The sequence below is a fragment of the Staurois parvus genome, unplaced genomic scaffold, assembly GCF_062004578.1.
Source record: "Staurois parvus isolate SC_StPar_1 unplaced genomic scaffold, SC_StPar_1.0 ptg000644l, whole genome shotgun sequence".
Lineage (NCBI taxonomy): Eukaryota > Metazoa > Chordata > Amphibia > Anura > Ranidae > Staurois > Staurois parvus.
The window spans coordinates 1,796,960-1,816,062 of NW_028318440.1; the positions used below are offsets into that span (position 1 = coordinate 1,796,960).

Genomic DNA, 19,103 nt, shown 5'->3' on the forward strand with positions numbered 1-19,103 from the left:
GTATGTAACACATATTACCAACATAAACTAAATACACACAGATACTATTAGAATATATTATTGCATACTAATTCTATTTTGGTACACTCCTGATATTCTAGAGTCCTTTAACCAGCTATGCCCTATTATAGAATGTTCAGCTCTCAGCTGGGTAACTTAACTAATTCCTGTCTCAGCTATAAATGAAGAAATTAACACTATCACTGGTTCAAGGCCATTCACACATTTTAATATTAATTATGATTAATCATAAAAAACAAATATTTTGCAAGCTTGCCATCAATATAATATAATTGCCGAATTATGAATTTGATATTAATGTTTATCACCCACAACAAGCGTAAAGCTTTGAATTAGAACTCCAGATCTGCATACTTGTTTGGGATCAGTGACTCAGAAAGTAGTGAAGCTAAAGGATAAACATGACAGCTAGTCAACTAGCAGTTTAAGAAAGAGAGGCTCCTTTTGATTCATGATTGTCGTGGACAAAATTGTATGCAAATGCAATAATAGAAATTCCCATTGCTGAAAACAATTGAGATGTTCATTGATAGTCATGTCTGCGACTAAGCCGGCACTTGTGCAAACCAGGCCAAGATGCTATTAAAACTGTGCTTAGACAGAATGACATCATGGGTATAAACGATTGACAGGAATTTTAACAGCATTACCAGGGACCCTTCAACATTAGTATAATTAGTCCCATAGAATTTGTATGTACTTATGGCTGTCATGTGACTGGTTGGAGCTTGTGACATACTACTGTAATAATGAAACAGAAGGCAGTGTTTATGGGCGCAGTCTGTGCGAGATGTATCTTGTGTTGGTGTAATGTGTGTTGCAGGTTGTATTGTGGGAGATACACAGTGTGTATTAATGTATGCTGCACTGCGCACTTTATAAGTGTTGTGGTATATATGATATTAGGTTATATGTACAAAATGGTTAGGTCAGATTCTAGATATTGGTTTGGCATGGGTCTACATACACAGACCTCATCAGTCCCCTGAAACAAGTGTGGGCCCATTAATATTTATCCAAAAAGGCTGGACAACAATGGTTTGGGTATTTTATTATTATGTAGGCCAAATGTTAAGAAAGTGAGGTGAAAAAGGTTAAACAAAAGTATAACAGCAGATTTATATCTATGCATATGCAGCATTATCACTGGGAAAATTACTTTTCTCCGCTTAAACCCTTCCCAATTCACAGATAGCAGATCTTGTTTATTCTTATTTTTTTTTAAAAATTTTTTGGTTTGCACATTCTGGTCTGCCCTCTGTCCTCCATTCCAAATTCCAAAGGCATGCTTTTCTCTCGGTGCCTCATGGGATATGCACATCACACACCCCAGGAGGCATAAGCCTTCATTCATAGAACAAGGAGGAAGGTTGACCTAGTGGGTGGCTGCCTGAACCTGGAAGAGACAGCTGCCCCCCAAATGACATCATGAAAGAGGATGGCAGTGCAGGAACCGGTGGATGGGTGAGTGTGTAATTTGAGGACAACACAGCATTAGGTAAGAGGGGATTAAAAAATAAATAAAGAAATGGAGGGTGGTAAAGTTCAATCAACCAGGTGCTAGTCGTGAATTTAGCTTTAATTAGAATGATTTAAAAACAAGAATTTGCATAAATCTCAATTTCTGTCCCTCATTAATTATAATAGTGCAGACTTACCTCCTACTGAAATATGTTTGTACTGTTATTTACTTGTATTCTCTCTCTGTCAGGCTGTGAAGCCCCACAGGAGGCTGGCATGTTTCCTGCCTTGGTAAAACCACCTGATTGAAGAGAATCTTCCATGTAATCCTGACCACACCTCTGTTATTTTGTTTTTTAGTGTATAAATTCAGGCAGGAAACAGGATAACCATACAGAATGGTCCGTCTGGTCTTCTAGGGAAAATACTGCTAAATAATTACAATTTAAATAATCCCTGAAAGTTAAGGCTGCAATATTATAACAAATCAAGGGTAGAGATTCAGATAATTACACACGCTCATTAGTGACTGGTCCTTTCCAAGGAAATGACTCAGAATGTTCACAAAATTGATACTTATGTTGATCAAAATCTCAATCATGCCATCAGCCAACTGTATATCTAGTCTTAGCTATGTTTATTTGTCAATATATAACATTAACCATACCTACTGGCCAATGGGATCTTTCCACAGATTTTTATTTGTGTTAGTTATCTGCTTATACTTTGTCTTTCTCCTTTCATATAGTGGAAATATTTTATAAAGCTGTTTGCATCACACAGCATAAAACCATGTAGCCAGGATAATGATATTAGTGCCTGGTGGAAGATAATATGTTTATTTGCAGCCCCAGCATTTTACATTGTGCAATCAGCTTGCCGCATACACTGTAATCATTGTTCTGTTCTTAAACAGAGTTCTTTAACTAATGCACTAGCCTGATGCAACCTCTTTTCTTTCTAAACAACAGCCATATAACCTATGAATGTGCTATACTTTAGCAGGACTAAATGAGAATCTTTTCAATTTAACAAATCTCTAAAGTGGATGTAAATTGCATACATCTGTAAGTTACACCCATTGGTTGAAGGCCATGTCTCCTAGGAACATGGATTGTGCTATTTATATTAAAAAGTGACTGTAAACTTCAAAGCTACATATTATGTAGGCATTGCTTCCAGAAAATATCCTCTTTTTTGAAAGTGCTGTTTACCCTACATCCAGGGCATGGCAAATATTATATTTAAGTTTTGAGCAGATGCTGACTAGTTTAGTCAGCCTTGATTTTTCTATTTTATCTCTGTGTCTCCAGCTGCAAGTTATCTGAACTCCCAGGTTTCCAGGTCCACCCACTTGCCATGACTCTTTTGAGTGCTTTATTTTGGATCTTGGTTCATGTTACATCATAGAGACTGCAGCACAAAACTGAGACCCATGAGCTATAGTTTGTACATTCCGACCCCTTAGAATATATGAGAAACCAGTAGATGGATTCAGAAAAAAGAGGCTCCCCTACAAGGGATTATGATGGCATTCCCACTTACTGGCTTATCTTGGGTTTATTAAACCAGACATTAGCTTGGAAAATGTAGCCAATGAATTTTAGCAGTTCTCCAAAAAGAGGTCTTAGTGTGCCCAAAGACATAAGATTGATTTCCTATAGCTAGTGGGATCAGAAGCACAGTACAGGCTTCAACAGAAGGTTGTCACATTTCATTTCTTCAAATATTCCCAAAATAACAAGATTATCCCTCATCTTAGGACAGTGGGCAGAGCTATACATATGCTGCTTTGCTCCCCATCAGCCATACACACTCAGAACCATTATTGTATAGTGTAAATATCCCAAACTGCATACAGCTGTTTCAGGCTTTTTGTCCATTATAAGTGCAGTGTATGTAAACCATGACTTCTATGGAGCAGGACTTGAAACACAACAAAGAACATTCAGTTTTCTTTGTAACACTTTACTTTCTAAATATGTGAAAAGTGGAATCTTGGCTGTTGAACTTTGGAGTACGCCTTGGGACCTAGAAAGTAGTCCTTCCCATTCAGCTTATGGTGAGGAAGGACTAAAGCAAGTAAAGTCCTCAGTGCATTGCACAGTGAAACCTTCTTAAGAGGAATATTCCTCATTTCAGAACAGCAGGGATGCCATGCTAATCATTGCTTTACATCCCATTAGCCAAAAGCACATCCAGAACTGCTGATGATGTATAGTGCTTCTTTAATACTGCTATAAGGGACATATATTTAAAAGCAGGCATGGAAAGCTTCCTAGATCAGGTGACATTTCATGTGTCGAATATTCCAGTCCTGTCAACTGCTGCTTCATTTTTACTAAGACCTACCTCTTTTCCTGGGTTGTTGCAGCAGATCTAGGACATTATCTCAATTTGAGATATGAGACACCTGAAGGAAACACAGCCTGCAGAAAATGGCAAAAACTATGCCAAGCAATAGATATGCCACCTTGTTCTTTTCAATTTTTCATGACAAATTTTTTTGTTTTTCTTGTGATATTCAAGTTGTTAATTCATTAATTAAGGGTAAGTATAACAATTGTTCTGACTCTTTTACAATTACATGCAGCAGATATGCCTGTACATGCAGCACACAGTATGCACATAATTATTAGGCAAGTGAGTATTTTAACCAAATTACCATTTTTACGCATATTGTCCAACTCCAAGCTGTATAAACTTGAATGCTTATTGGAATTAAGCATGTCATGTGATGTGTATTTGTGTAATGAGGGAGATGTGGCCTAAGGAGATCAACACCCAATATCAAGGTGTGCATAATTATTAGGCAACTTCTTTTCCTCAGGAAAAATGGCACAAAAAAGAGATTTAACTGACTCTGAAAAGAAAATAATGTAAAAGTCTTTCAGAGGGATGCAGCACTCTTGAAATTGCTAAGATATTAAGGCGTGATCACAAAACCATCAAAGGTTTTGTTGCAAATAGTCAAAATGGTCGCAAGAAACATGTTGAGAAAAAAAGACGCAAATTACTGCCAAAGATTTGAGAATCAAACATGAAGCTACCAGGAACCCATTATCCTCCAGTGATGTCTTATTCCAGAGCTGCAACCTGAAGTGCCCAGAAGCTCAGTGCTTAGAGACATGGCCAAGGTAAGGAAGGCTGAAACCCAATCACCGCTGAACAAGGCACATAAGTTGAAACGTCAAGACTGGGACAAGAAATATCTAAAGACAGATTTTTCAGTCTTTTGGACTGATGAGAGGAGAGTGACTCTTGATGGACAGATGGATGGGCCTGTGGCTGGATCAGTAATGGCACAGAGCTCCATTTCAACTCAGACGCCAGCAAGGTGGAGGTGGGGTACTGGCTCATATTATTAAAGATGAGCTATATGACCCTTTCAGGTTGAAGATGGACTCAAAATCAACTCCAAACCTCATCATATGCATCAAAGTACTCCACTGCATGGCTAGCCAGTAAAGGCCTTAAAGATGAAAGAATAATGAGATGGCCTCCTTCCTCACCTGACCTAAACCTTATTGACTTGTGGGCCCTTGTTAAACAGAGATTTACAGTGAAGGAAAACAGTACACCTCTCTGAACAGTGTCTGGGAGGCTGTGGTTGCGACTGCACAAAAAGTTGATCGTTAACAGATCAAGAAACTGACAGATTCTATGAATGGAAGGCTTATGACTGTTATTCAAAAGAAGCTATATTGGTCACTGATTTTTTTTTTTTTTTTTTTAATGTCAAATATGTTTATTTGTAAATTTTGATTTGTTTATTATTCTCACTTCAACAGATGAAAATAAACAAGTCAGATAAGAACATTTTTCTTTTTCATTTAGTTGCATAAAAATTCTGCGCACTAATAGTTGCCCAATAATTGTGCACACATAGATATTTTCCTAAGAAAGCCAAAACCTCACTTTTATATTCTTAAAGTGTTAACAAACTCACAACAGTAAAATCAGTGTTTATATGCAGTAAAGCATGCTTGTTATATTCACTGTGGAACCTAAGGGATTAATCCTCTGCATAGTGTGAAAAGGCTGTTTGATGCTGACTTCTCTGATCCTTTCCTTCTTCCAGTGTACCCATTTTATCTCCTGATAAGACATATGGTGTGGAGTCACTCTGCACAAGCTCGGTTTGGTGTGTATTGCTAGAGCTAGTACATCCACCTTGAGCAGAAAGAAAGCTCCTCCTACAAGCTGTAACCAGTGCTCTGCTGAAAACTGATAGAAGTCACAAGACTGCTATATACTGCTGATGAGAAAAGGTTGAGGTTTATTAACATTTTAAATTGACTGAGAGCACTGTAGTTGTTCAATAATGAAATGAATCAATGAAAATGTGTTAAAAATATACAAAGTACTACTTGGCACAGTAAAGCCTTCTTATAATAGAATATTTTCACATTTCACCTTTCCTTCCATAACATATCCTAAAACTAAAGCAAAGTACACACTAGGAATTTTCTTTTCATTCAAATGAGCTGAATGAAAAAAAAACAAATCACACATCCCTGCATCCGCATCTGCAAGAGCGTGGATGCAAGGATCTCCCCTGCCGCAAGTGATGATCAAATGTTGATTTGCCATCATCACTGTGCAACTGAAGCTGGTCGTTAGACTGGCTTGCATTGAACAGACAGCGGTACACACATACCAAATGTCGTCTGGTTCCTGCTGAACCAGCCAACTTTCAGTATGTATATACCCAGCTTAAACCTAATTTCTCTTTTCAGGAAAGTGGGCAGAACCATGCAAAACATTGCTTTATGCCTTATCAGCCAGATTTATGTATGGCGCCGCTGGTGTGTAGGGAAAATATAGCCTAATATTATAGAGCCATTTATTCCTAACTGCATACAGTTATTCAGGACATTTTGGCCATCATCGCTGTGATGCAAAAAAAAAAAAATGGCTTCTATAGAGTAGGGCTTGGGACCTTTGAACTTTGAACATCGCCATTGTTATTTTGTACATCCTCAGAATTCATGAATTTTAGCATAATTAAAAAAAAATGGTAATGTTTTAAATAAGAGTATGTAAAAAATATTTTAAAATATAACCAAATGCTTTACCTACTTTCTTTGCAATGGAAAAGAAGCAGTGTAAACCCAGAACCATATACCCTGTCATCATACCAACTGAGTCTTTAAAATATACTAAAAAACAGCATATACAGTTGTGTCCAAAATTATTCAACCCCCAATGCTGTAAAGGGGTTTAGGGACTATAGTGTACATTTGGAATTGTATTCAGAATCAAATCCTACAAGGACGTTGTAACTACCCAAATGCAACTAAAATGACATCAATTGTTTATGTAATACAGTAGTAAATGGTTCTTATGTGGTTTCTTCATTGCCACAATTATTCAACCCCTTAAAGACTACCACTCTGAAGAACAGAGGTTCATACAGGTGCTTTCCATCAGGTATTGAAAACACCTGTGGATGTCACCGAGCAGCAATCAAGCATAATAAGCACCAATTAGGCAGCTTTAAAATGACTGTGATACTCAGCTCCTTCTAGACATTTACTGGTGTGGTTACAAACATGGTGAAGGCAAGAGAATGGTCCAGGAAGACAAGAGAAGAGGTGATTTCTCTTCACAGGAAGGGCAATGGCTATAAGAAGATTGCAAAGATGTTAAACATACCAAGAGACACCTTAGGAAGCATCATTCGCAAATTCAAGGCAAAGGGCACTGTTGAAACGCTACCTGGTCGTGGCAGAAAGAAGATGCTGACTTCGACTGCTGTGCGCTACCTGAAGCGTAGAGTGGAGAGAAGTCCCCGTGTGACTGCTGAGGAACTGAGAAAAGATTTGTCAGATGTGGGTACAGAAGTTTCAGCCCAGACAATAAGACGCACACTGCGTAATGAAGGCCTCCGTGCCAGAACTCCCAGGCGTACCCCCTTGCTGTCTCCAAAGAATAAGAAGAGTCGACTGCAGTATGCCAAAAGCCATGTGGACAAACCACAAAAGTTGTGGGATAGTGTTCTGTGGACTGATGAAACAAAATTAGAACTGTTTGGGCCCATGGATCAACGCTATGTTTGGAGGAGGAAGAACAAGGCCTATGATGAAAAGAACACCTTGCCTACTGTGAAGCATGGTGGAGGGTCAATCATGCTTTGGGGCTGTTTTGCTTCTGCAGGTACAGGGAAGCTTCAGCGTGTGCAAGGTACCATGAATTCTCTTCAGTACCAGGAGATATTGGATGGAAACGTGATGCAGTCCGTCACACACCTGAGGCTTGGGAGACGTTGGACCTTTCAACAGGACAATGATCCCAAGCATACCTCCAAGTCCACTAGAGCATGGTTGCAGAGGAAAGGCTGGAACATTTTGGAGTGGCCATCGCAGTCACCAGACTTAAATCCGATTGAGAACCTCTGGTGGGACTTAAAGAAAGCAGTTGCAGTGCGCAAGCCTAAGAATGTGACTGAACTGGAGGCCTTTGCCCATGAAGAATGGGCGAAGATACCCGTAGATCGCTGCAAGACACTTGTGTCAAGCTATGCTTCACGTTTAAAAGCTGTTATAACTGTAAAAGGATGCTGTACTAAGTACTAAGATTGAATGTCACTTGGGGGTTGAATAAAACTGATAATGCTGTGAGCACAGAAAAGACATTTGTGGTTATTTCATTATAACTGTTATGTTATATTTGTCTGACCTACAAGTGCCTCTTTAATGTAAATGTAAGCAAGATGACTGAATGATCAAAAGCAATGTCAAACTGGCCAAAACACTCAATTTCAGTGGGGGTTGAATAATTTTGGACACAACTGTATATTATGTGGAATCAAACCAGGAAAAGCTTTTGTTTCATTATGGGTGCTGAGTTTATTCCATAAATATTGTTTTTTATAGAATATGTTCTACGATTTTTTAAATTCCATTGGGATGCAGTATGTCATTTTAGATAAAACAGTGTTTAGTACAGTTCTAATTATTGTATTGTATTAGCTAATTATAATAACATCAGTGTGACAGTTTAAAGTAATTGCACAGGGAAAATACAAGAAAGCTTGTATGTGTGTGCACATTAGAGGTCATTTGTGTTTATTATTTTTTTATTATGGGTATCTGTAATTGTTTCTACTGAAATGTACCTTTAGGGACACTTTTACATGGGTGGACTTATCGGGTCCGCCTGTCTGTTTTTCAGGCAGTCCCGATCAGACCATCAATTGTCCTCTATAGAGTGGCAGATGTAAAACACCCACCTGCCTAGCTGATCAGATGACAGTTGGTTGTAAACGGACTGCCAGTCCGTTTACATCTGACCACCCATAGAGGAAAGCGGGCTGTGTCCATGTCTGCTCTGCATAAGTGCATCATCATCCGCCTGCTCAGTGGGGAGCAGCGAACAGATCCCTCGCTGAGCAGGCAGATATTCTGGTGGAGTCCATCCATGTGAAAGGGGCCTATAGGAAATCTATAGTTACAGCATAAACTTTGCAATTACAACACAAACAATAGTTCTTTTTGACAATCCAATATAAGCTTCCTTAAAAAATCTTTCATATTGTGAGTTTTGCCTGTCTGCTGTCATCTCTTTCCACAACTTACTGGATTCCCTGCATACTTTGCAGTATCTCCTCATCTGTTTACTTTACATTTCTAAGAACTACATATCCCATGGTATCTTGCTGACTGCAAGCCATGATTCCTGCACTAACCCCGCCTCCTGAAGATCCTCCTCTTAGCACCTCTGTAGATCAGAAGGCAGGCTCTGTGAAATTTGTGACACAGCAGTGCCTACTCACAGGGCAAAGTGAATACGTGTCACAGAATTTAAGGAAGTAAATGTGTGGGGATCTTCACAAAGAAAGTTTACAAAATTCAAGATCGTTCTGATTAATAGAAGTAGGCTAGAAATAATATGTAGGAATGATTTTTATATTTTGGCCATAGATATGCTTTATCTGACTGACTGTATGTCTTTGGTTTATACAACAGGATGCCCTCTGAAAGGAGAATATGTGCCAAGCATTTCTTGGTTTCATGTAAATCAGCCACTGAACAATGGAGCACGGCAATCATATAAGATTCTGGAAGGTGGACAGATTCTAAGACTAACTAATATAAGTAAAGATCATCTAGGAGAATACAGTTGTGTTGTAAACAATCCTTCTGATTCACTTACGCAAAGAGCTTTTCTGTCAATTCAAGGTAAATAGATATCATAATGTTTTACATTCTTAACATCCTTTCATTGTGTAAGATGTCATATTCTTGAGGGTCGTATTATGTGCAGTGATTTCTAATATTATTTCCTAGGACCAGCTAATAAAATGATTGAGTAGTATGTCTTAGAAGAGGCTGTATTAGAGATAAACTGAAATCAACTAAAATCTAGTAAAGCAGTGGTATTTCATAGCAGGCATCTCTGGATACCTGCACATCAGTATACCTTTCCTATTCCTGCCCCAGAGATGGGGGCTCTGTATGCAAATTTCGACCAACTCCTGTGTTTGAGAGTGTGGTCCAATTCCTCTGTCATAATAATGGGCTATTAGAGAAGAACAGGAAGGGGTGGAGCAAAGTAATCGGCCATGCCAGAGGACCTCAGTATTTGTGGCTCTTGGAACACACTAGATGTGCAGGTACCTGGAGGTTCCTGTAGTGATTGGCACTTTAAATACTTTACTAACCTTTAGATAATGTAAGAAGTGCTTAAAACAAGAGTCCCCCTTCCCTACATCTCTCACACAGGGGTAATTCCTTCATGAGAAAATCTTGTGTCTAATGGCAGCTTCTTGAAGGGGCTTAACACCCTGTGTCTTCAATCATGGAAAATGTTAGATTCTATTCTTGCAAAGACGGATATCCCACAAAATATGTGGTTTGCAGCATCATTTGAATAAATACAGTGAATATGTGAAAACAAAATTCAAGGCAAATATGAAAAGCAGTTTTTAGTCCAGTTAAACATCTTTATGTCATCTTCCCTCAATCCCCTGAAGAGCAGAGAAGGAGGTTATAAAGGGCACAATGCTGTCCGTCTAACATGTTTTCAGGTACTAGTGCCTGGGTGGGATGTCCAAGCAGCTTCAAGGTGAAAAGAAGAGTGGACACAGCACATGTGTGGTTATGCCCTTCCAAGCAAGTGCAACAAGAAACTGCAAAGTTGTGACATTGTATAGCGGGCTTGCATCCAGCGTAGCAAGATACTGGTGCTTTGAGGAAGGTGCACTGGGGTAAATACACCACAAAATGGTATAGTTTTAAAATAAAGATAAAATCGGTGTAGGCAGTACCCTCTAATTAATTTTTCAAAAACACATAATGGAGGTGTATTTTACTATAGCCTCTTCTCCAATTGCAGCAACATCATCGGACTATCAATGGTCAGTGACTGGTCTGGTGCCATGTACAGCATCGTGTGGCAACAGAGGCATTCAACAACCACAGCTAAAATGTGTCCTTGACAAGCAAGAAGTTAATATGTCTTACTGCCTGGATAAGTCCAGACCATCCATAAAACCTGTTGCATGTAACAGACGAGACTGCCCTCCAAGGTATTTACTAAACTCATGTTCATTTTCATGTTAACCTGAATTTGTATGTTTATTTACAAGCCAAAAAAAAGGAGTGACTAGATATTGCAACTGGAATTGCAATTACATAACAGAAACAATGCACAATGCTATAGCAATTCATGTTGAATTCTAGGTAAATATCAAATATACAAATTAATGCTAATATTTAGTGCCAAGTCAATCCACTTCCTGTCTATATGGCTGTAAATAATTGATCTGAACCAACTTTCTGGTAGTGGCAATGGCGGACAATGCTTGCACAATTTGATTGATTTACTAAATCAACCACATTGTAGTGAAGTGAATGTTCACTTAGCTTAGTGAATAAGGTTAAGCTGCGCTGAATTTACATGAGTAAAAATCCATTAGGGTATTCTTTGCAAAGTAAATTTTCACTTAGCTGTGCCTCGTTCACTAACATAAAAGATATAACAATATATGCTAGAACGGAACAATAAAGTGCATCGTTGAAGAGTGCAGAAAATGATCCGTAAATCACATGGTAAAATGGAACAATTAATGCATCAAAAACTGAATGGGTAATGTGGAACAGCAAAGTGCATCATATAAAAGTGCAAAAACAGTCAAGAGAATATACTTCAATATATAAATATAAAGTGCCTCATAAATGCATAGGTAATGTGATAATGTCCGTAGTATTGTGTAATATCAAATGCAATATAAATAAAAATAATAAATAAATAGCAGAATATTACGGGTAATAAAACTAATAATGTCTGTGATAGGGTGTGATCCACTTAAATGTCCGTTAGATAATAAGGTGCAGCTAACTAAAGTGCTGGGTATGAAAGTGATAGCAATCACGCAGGGGGATCCGCCACCTCTAATAGATGTACACTTATCAGAATGAAACTGGTAACCACAGGACTTTCTATTCAGAGAAACTAAAGTCACAACTACAAAGCCCACAAGCATCAGGCAAGGTAAAAGACATTATAAAAGAATAAAAGAAAAAGCCAGGGAAGGATCTGGGACAGTTGGGGAGATATGTGCTAACTTAAAAAGTGTGTGAGTGACTATGCTGTCCGGACCAGGCCAAGTCGAGCTGCATTCAACAGAGCTGCTAGTGAGCCAATGAGCAGACTGTTGTACTGAGTGCTGAGCTAAGGAGACTGTTCTGGGGAGACTCCTCAGTAGCCGGGTCCACTGTACCGAGTGCATGCATTCAGACAGCCACAACAACATTGCCATTTAAGGGTGCCCCTCACCGCATGACTTGCCTGCTTCCTGGACTGCCGTAGAAGATCTTGGTGAGAGGGTCACTGAGCCATACTTCCCTGCTGCTTATTACATTTAGTTCTTGTTGCCACACAGGCCTACATGTGCTATAGTCACTTCCTGACCCTGTGTTTGGTCAGGGCTAAATAATATTGCTGCCATCAATTGCCGCAAGCTGCTGCCCATTCTAACCAAATCTGCCTTTGAACCCAGACTTCTGAATTGGATTATATAGCTATATCCAAGGACTATTCAGATCCAAGGGTCTGTCTGGTAGCAGCAATGGTGTGCAGGAGATTTGATAGCCTTTCAGGCCTAAGCCTAGACTCTCCTGACTGTGAACTCCTAAGTGAACTAGCCTGTAGTTTTATTGGTAGCTATTTGAAGTCACTTGGAGCATTATCTCTGAGTCAGTGAGCTATTGTTTTATGCTGTTGGTATTACAGTATATATTGAGTCTGACCCTAAAGGTACAGGTGTTAACTGCACTGTATTATTATTGCCTTCTCCATGTGTGGTAACTTTTTTTTGAGTCTTTGGACTGTTGTGTTACCTTACCACTCTACTCTTGACATTACAGCATTTTTACCTTACTACTGTCAGTGCGTGCCCTGCTTGTGTAACCACCAGAGGGCCTCAGCAAGGGTATTCTGTTGAGTTCAGACAAGAGTGAGGTTCTGCCTAGGGCCAAGGTAATCAGTAGAGAACCAAATACTACCAGCTACTCCTGCAGAGGTGGCACTACATGTGGGGGCTCACTAGGCCTATAAGTTAGAAGAAGGCAAAATGGAACCTACAGCTGTTGTTGAGTGGTGTTGGGGGCAAAACAGGCAAGCAGACTTGTGTGTGGCGCTCAACATCCCTGGTGGGGTCTGGACTGAACAGAAAGTCATACAGATGGTTGTCAAACAAGTTCCAGGCCATCGGGTGTATATCCTGGATTTAAGAGTCAGTCTGGGTGCAACCACACCTGTGTGTGGTACTAAGTGGAAGAAAGGCATCCCCTCCATACTGCAAGGAAGGATTCCCTGCTTGACTGAATCATTTAAAGCCCATCTCATTTGAATTGGCTAGTCAAGACTGAACCCAGAAAGTTCAGGGCAGGCCCCATCAGACCCAGGTGCTCCCATCTCAGCCTGCACGTCCATTTCAGGTACTGCTCCTGGAGACTGTTGGCCACCAACTTAGCCAAGCTAGGGACGTTCATAGAGAATCTACTGAAGAACTCTATCTTTGCTACCAGTTACAGTTACCGCTAGCTGAGATTCCTTTCCAGAAAGACTCCCATCCCCTCTGGGGAGGATGACTTTGATACTTGTATTGACCAGGCCATCCAGGCAGTGGGGAAGTGGAAGGTAACCAATACCATAAAAAAACAGAGGGTGGTAGAAAGCTTGTGGGCCCTTGGCTTCGAAACTTGAAATGGGACAAACCAGGGTGCACTGCTTTTGAATATCTAGAGACCTTATGGGAAGCATGTGGAAGAGTAAAAAACTAAATTGACAGACCTATTTGAACAGACATACTAACGGGAGATTGAGAAGCTGTCAGACTATGTCAGGGGATTGGATAAAATTCTCCACCCGGTGATCATAAAAGGAGGCATCGAAGCAAAGGATGCCAGCAAAGCTCTTTAGGCTCAGATCCAGAAAGGGCCCAAACCTCTCGACCCTATCGTACTACAGCATCGTGCCAGGAGTCCAAACAACCAAATGACATATTCCAAGTTGCTGAAGACTATCCATGATGAGGAGGCTCTAATTGCTGCTAAGGCCCAGAAGTCAGAGACTCTTAAAGGGCCTCCGCCTGTGTTACGCAGACAGCATCAAAGGATGAAGTCATTCCTGAGGCAGGAGCCTGGGGGATGCCATGACACAGGCCTTAAAGCAGATGGCTCAGACCCAAGCTGCCATGCAGCAAGCTGTCTGTGAAGTCCAGAAGACTCTAGGTCAAGTGATGGAGGATCACGCTGCTATACAGAAACCTTTGACCAAGGTGAAACAGACAGTGTTGGCCTTAATTACAGAGAAGGGAGAGCCTATCTTAGGTCCAGTCAGGAGTTGTTACCAGTGTGGACAACTGGGACACTTCAGAGATCAATGTCTAAGTGAAGGCACAGTGACTGATCTTACAGCTGAAGTGGTGAAAGCCTTACAGAAACTGTTGAAGTTGGAGGGAAACTTCAAAAGGCCTCAGTGAAGTAGCCAGCTGTGGCCCAAAGATAACCCCATGGCCCACCTCTCAAGAAACTCAAACTTGGAAATCCATAACTACTTAAACCCCTCCTAATAACTGCCCCGTAGGTCCAGCCTACACTCTAAATGCACTGGTTGGCCCCTGGGTGCAGGAAGTAAGTGCACACCCCTCTCCTAGGCCAGAGAATACCCCTTCAAAAGGAAGAGTACAGCGACAAGGAAGAACTTGAATTAGGGCTTCTAAGTCCAACCCAAACAGGCTTCCAGATGATTTAGTGGGCTCTTCACCCATCATCTCCATTCAAGTGGAGGGAATATATGCTAAGGTACTGCTAGCCACAGGAGTGTTGGTAACACTGCTCTACAGAAATCTCTATAACAATTACCTGATGTATATACCCCTCTGGAAGCTAAAGGAGTTAGAGATCTGGGGAATCAGGACGTTTCTGTAGGATGGGTACATATCTATCTGTCTAACAGTCAGATAGCACACACCCCCTATACCCTAATAGATGGTAAAGCAAGTCAGCCTATACAATCCTTCACCCTGAAGGAACAATAACTATATAATGCAGCAGACTTGAATAAATAAAATATGGTGAAAACTGAAAGTCCGAAAATAGTCCAAAATAATCCAACAACATGTGAAAGGAGATCCAAATAGCTTAGATTCCAGAGGGGTCGATAATGGATTCCAGATATTCCTCATAAACCTCAAATAAAACAAAACCTAGACATAGTGTATTATCTTAGGATAACATAAGTGTGCCACTCGTGCTACATGCAAAATAAAACAAGTGCCACAGCAATCGTGAACATAAAACTAAATAAAATGAACCCACTGCACACGGTGAGGTAAAAAATGCATAATTACCCTAAGGCAGGGGTGTCCAAACTATGGCCCTCCAGCTGTTGAAGTACTACAAGTCCCATCATGCATCTGCCTCTGGGTGTCTTGCCTGTGGATGCCAGAGTCTTGCAAGGCCTCATAGGACTTGCAGTTGCTCAACACCTGGAGGGCCATAGTTTGGACACCCCTGCCCTAAGGTAAACATAACCAGCATTGAATCCATATGTGGGATAGAGCTTCATCAAAATGCCATATGCTTCTCTGGATACTCTTCCACAGACCTCATAGACAGATCAGGGGTCAGTATTATGATCAAGTAAAAACACAATTTATTGTGTCAACTTACATAGAAGAAGGCTGAAATCGGCATCCATAATGGGAGAAATAAAGACTACAATAGAGAAAGGAAAGTCTCAAAGCCACCTCCAATAGTGGTAAATGGAAGTCCTTAGGGATAGGAACAGCCACGTGTACCAGAACCAAAACGTCAGTGCGTCACTACATCACGTGCCCCGGACACGTTTCGTCACATCCGGACTTTTTCAACAGGGATCCCTATTATTGGAGGTGGCTTTGAGACTTTCCTTTTTCTATGTGGACGCCGATTGTAGTCTTTATTTCTCCCATTATGGATGCCGATTTCAGCCTTCTTCTATGTAAGTTGATACAATAAATTGTGTTTTTACTTGATCATAATACTGACCCCTGATCTGTCTATGAGGTCCAGAGAAGCATATGGCATTTTGATGAAGCTCTATCCCACATATGGATTCAATGCTGGTTATGTTTACCTTAGGGTAATTATGCATTTTTTACCTTACCGTGTGCAGTGGGTTCATTTTATTTAGTTTTATGTTCACGATTGCTGTGGCACTTGTTTTATTTTGCATGTAGCACGAGTGGCACACTTATGTTATCCTAAGATAATACACTATGTCTAGGTTTTGTTTTATTTGAGGTTTATGAGGAATATCTGGAATCCATCATCGACCCCTCTGGAAATAAGTTGGATTATTTTGGACTATTTTTGGACTTTCAGTTTTCACCATAATTTATTTATTCAAGTCTGCTGCATTATATATCTATCTGTCTAACTTGATATCTGGAAAAGCAAAAATTATTGATACACTGGCAATAGGGTGCCCTCGACCCATGGGGGCCAAATGAAGTTCCCTACTGGTCGGAACTAATATTGACCTGGTATGAAGATTGCTCACCCCATTAGCTGCCAAGAACACAGTGTCAGTCAAGAACATTCACCCTCAAATGTGCCAAGCATTCCAGCATGTCCTTAGAGAACAGAGGGCACCAAAGGAGAAAGAAGGGAGATTCTGGAAGAGTGGGCCTGAAGAGAAGGTACTTCAACCCAGTAAAACTGTGTGTACGAAGACCAAAGGGCCATTTGTCATCCTCGAATCAGACCCACGAAAGGGAGTGACTGGAGTGGACGTAGTACCTGAAGTGATATCTGTCAAAGCTTTGCAAAGCTGCAATGGCAAGTTGATCATCAGTGATCTAAACACATAACTATCAGTCAAACTGAAGCCCTGAATGCAGCTACTCCAGTGAGCGCCCAATATTCAGTGAAGGGAGCACTGCAGGAGGGCTTTCATCTCCAGGATTCCCTTTGCAAGGTGAATAAAGGTAGAGAGTTCATGAGCGACTACTGGGCTGGTAGAAATTTTTTTCAAAGCATGACTACTGTGCAGGCTGAGGCAAGTGCCCGCCATCAAATCTGACTCAGCAAGGATAAGCCATTCCAAAAGTTGGCTTGCGTGCTCCCCTGGGGGATCTAAAGGGAATCAGAGAACAGCTGTAAGAGCTGAATAAAGCAGGCATCATCAGGGAGTCCAGAAGCCCTTACACGTCCCCCATTGTTTTAATGTAAAAGAAGAATGGGTCCCTCCATTTAAATTAACGGACTCTCAACAGGAGAAATACCCCCAATCAACACACCACTCCCAGAATCAAAGATTCACTGCAATGTTTGTTGGGGGGCTAAATGGTTCAGTGTGTTGGATCTAATGAGTGCATACTGTCAGATCACCATGCATCCTGAAGATGGGAAGAAAACTGCTTTCATTAGTCCATTCAGATTCTTTCATTTCAACAGGATGCCTCGCGGGCTGTCAGAAACCCCAATGGCCTTTCATTTAAAGGCCAATGGAGCCCACAGTGGTAGACATGAACCTAATTGAGGTCCTTGTGTACCAGGATGATATCATCATGTTCAGAAGGATGTTGGATAAACACGAAAAACGCTTTGAGAAGGTACTACAAAGACTCTTTGAAGAGGGGCTGAAGCTGTCCTTGTAAAAATGTCAGTTTTTATCAGACCTCTGTCACTTACTTAGAGCATAACATCTCCAATGAGGGGATAGCCACTGATCCTAGCAAAATATAGGCCATAACGACATGGCTCTGGCCCAATAATGTCACTGAGCTAAGTTCATTCTTGGGATTCTGCTCGTACTATTGCAGATTTGTTCAAGGGTTTGCAAACACGGTGGCCCCTCTGGCAGAGCTGCTGAACAACAGCAAGTGTGACGCTAGCACTGCAGCTGTAATTCAGTGGAAGAAAGGCCCAAGAAAGCCTTGAGAACCCATCAATAGACAGTGGATGGAGCAGTGTAAACAGACTTTTCTCAAGATTGCCTTACCAACGCTCCCATGCTGGCTTATGCAGACCCATACAAATACTATTAGCTGCATGTGGACGCTAGTCAAGAAGACCTGGGTGGCATGCTATATCAGGAACACGATGGGCAGTTGCGACCAGTTGCTTTAATGAGCAGAAATCTGGCCCTGCTGAGAAGAATTACCCCACTCACAAACTGCAGTTTCTGGTACTGCATTGGGCCATGTCAGACAACCTGAAGGACTATCTGTATGGGGCAGGGTTTGTGGTCAAGACAGAAAACAATGCTTTGAAATGCATACTCACCACAGCCAAATTGGATGCCATGGGACACCAATAGCTAGCAGCACTTTCAGGATTCTATTTTAGCCTGAAGTACCATCCTGAGGTCAGCAACCGAGATGCAGATGCACTGTCCAGAACACCTTACAATGTTGGGGCCACTGAGCTAGAGTATACCCATGTTTTTCCAGAGGGGGTGCATGCTCTGAGCCAGAGGGCTAAATACAGTATCAAGAGCATGGCCTATGCTGAGGCCATGGGCATCTGTATCACTGGCATTCCCCAGTAGTATTGCAATGTGTCTAAGCTGAGAAACAAAGAGTTACCTCGATTCACCCCGAGAGACCTGAAAGAAGTGCAAGAGAAGGACCTGCTCTGCTAGCTCTCTAAAGAGGAGGTGGAAGACTCCAAAGAGCCTATATATACTGAGATTATAAAAAGTTATTCAGAGCAAGATGGAAGGGCATCAGAGGCTGAAGATGACACTGACACATCTCCTGAGTCAAGGGATAAATGGGTCATCTAAAGAGACTAACCTATGACAATCTGGGTGAGTGCTTAGAAGAAGTGATTCATGCAAGCCAATGACTTCTTGACTCCCCTACTCTCTGTGTGGTCTACTGCTTGATGGGGGATATGAGCCCACTCGCTGACACCCAAAATAAGGTACACCTCAACCCAGTGACTTCAGTACACAGACATTCTATTTATACTAGTCCATGGTGGGAAATCCCATTAGTAAGATTGTATCTCAATGTAAGCTGTCCAATTTATGTTCCCCCTGAGTAATGTTAAGCTGTTATTAAGTCTCTTTTAGAACAATGTACAGTAACTACATACATGACATACCTGGCAGATGCTGTT

General features: G+C 40.9%; 1 protein-coding gene across 2 annotated transcripts in view; it reads left to right on the top strand.

Annotated features, from left to right (window-relative positions):
- ADAMTSL1 (ADAMTS like 1) overlaps positions 1–19,103 on the top strand; it is a 453,013-nt gene that overhangs the window by 390,110 nt on the left and 43,800 nt on the right. For both annotated transcript variants that reach the window (XM_089693959.1, XM_089693958.1), the window contains exons 24-25: positions 9,453–9,665; positions 10,822–11,014. In XM_089693959.1, coding sequence (XP_089550085.1) covers positions 9,453–9,665; positions 10,822–11,014 — 406 coding nt within the window. The remainder of the gene's footprint in view (positions 1–9,452; positions 9,666–10,821; positions 11,015–19,103) is intronic.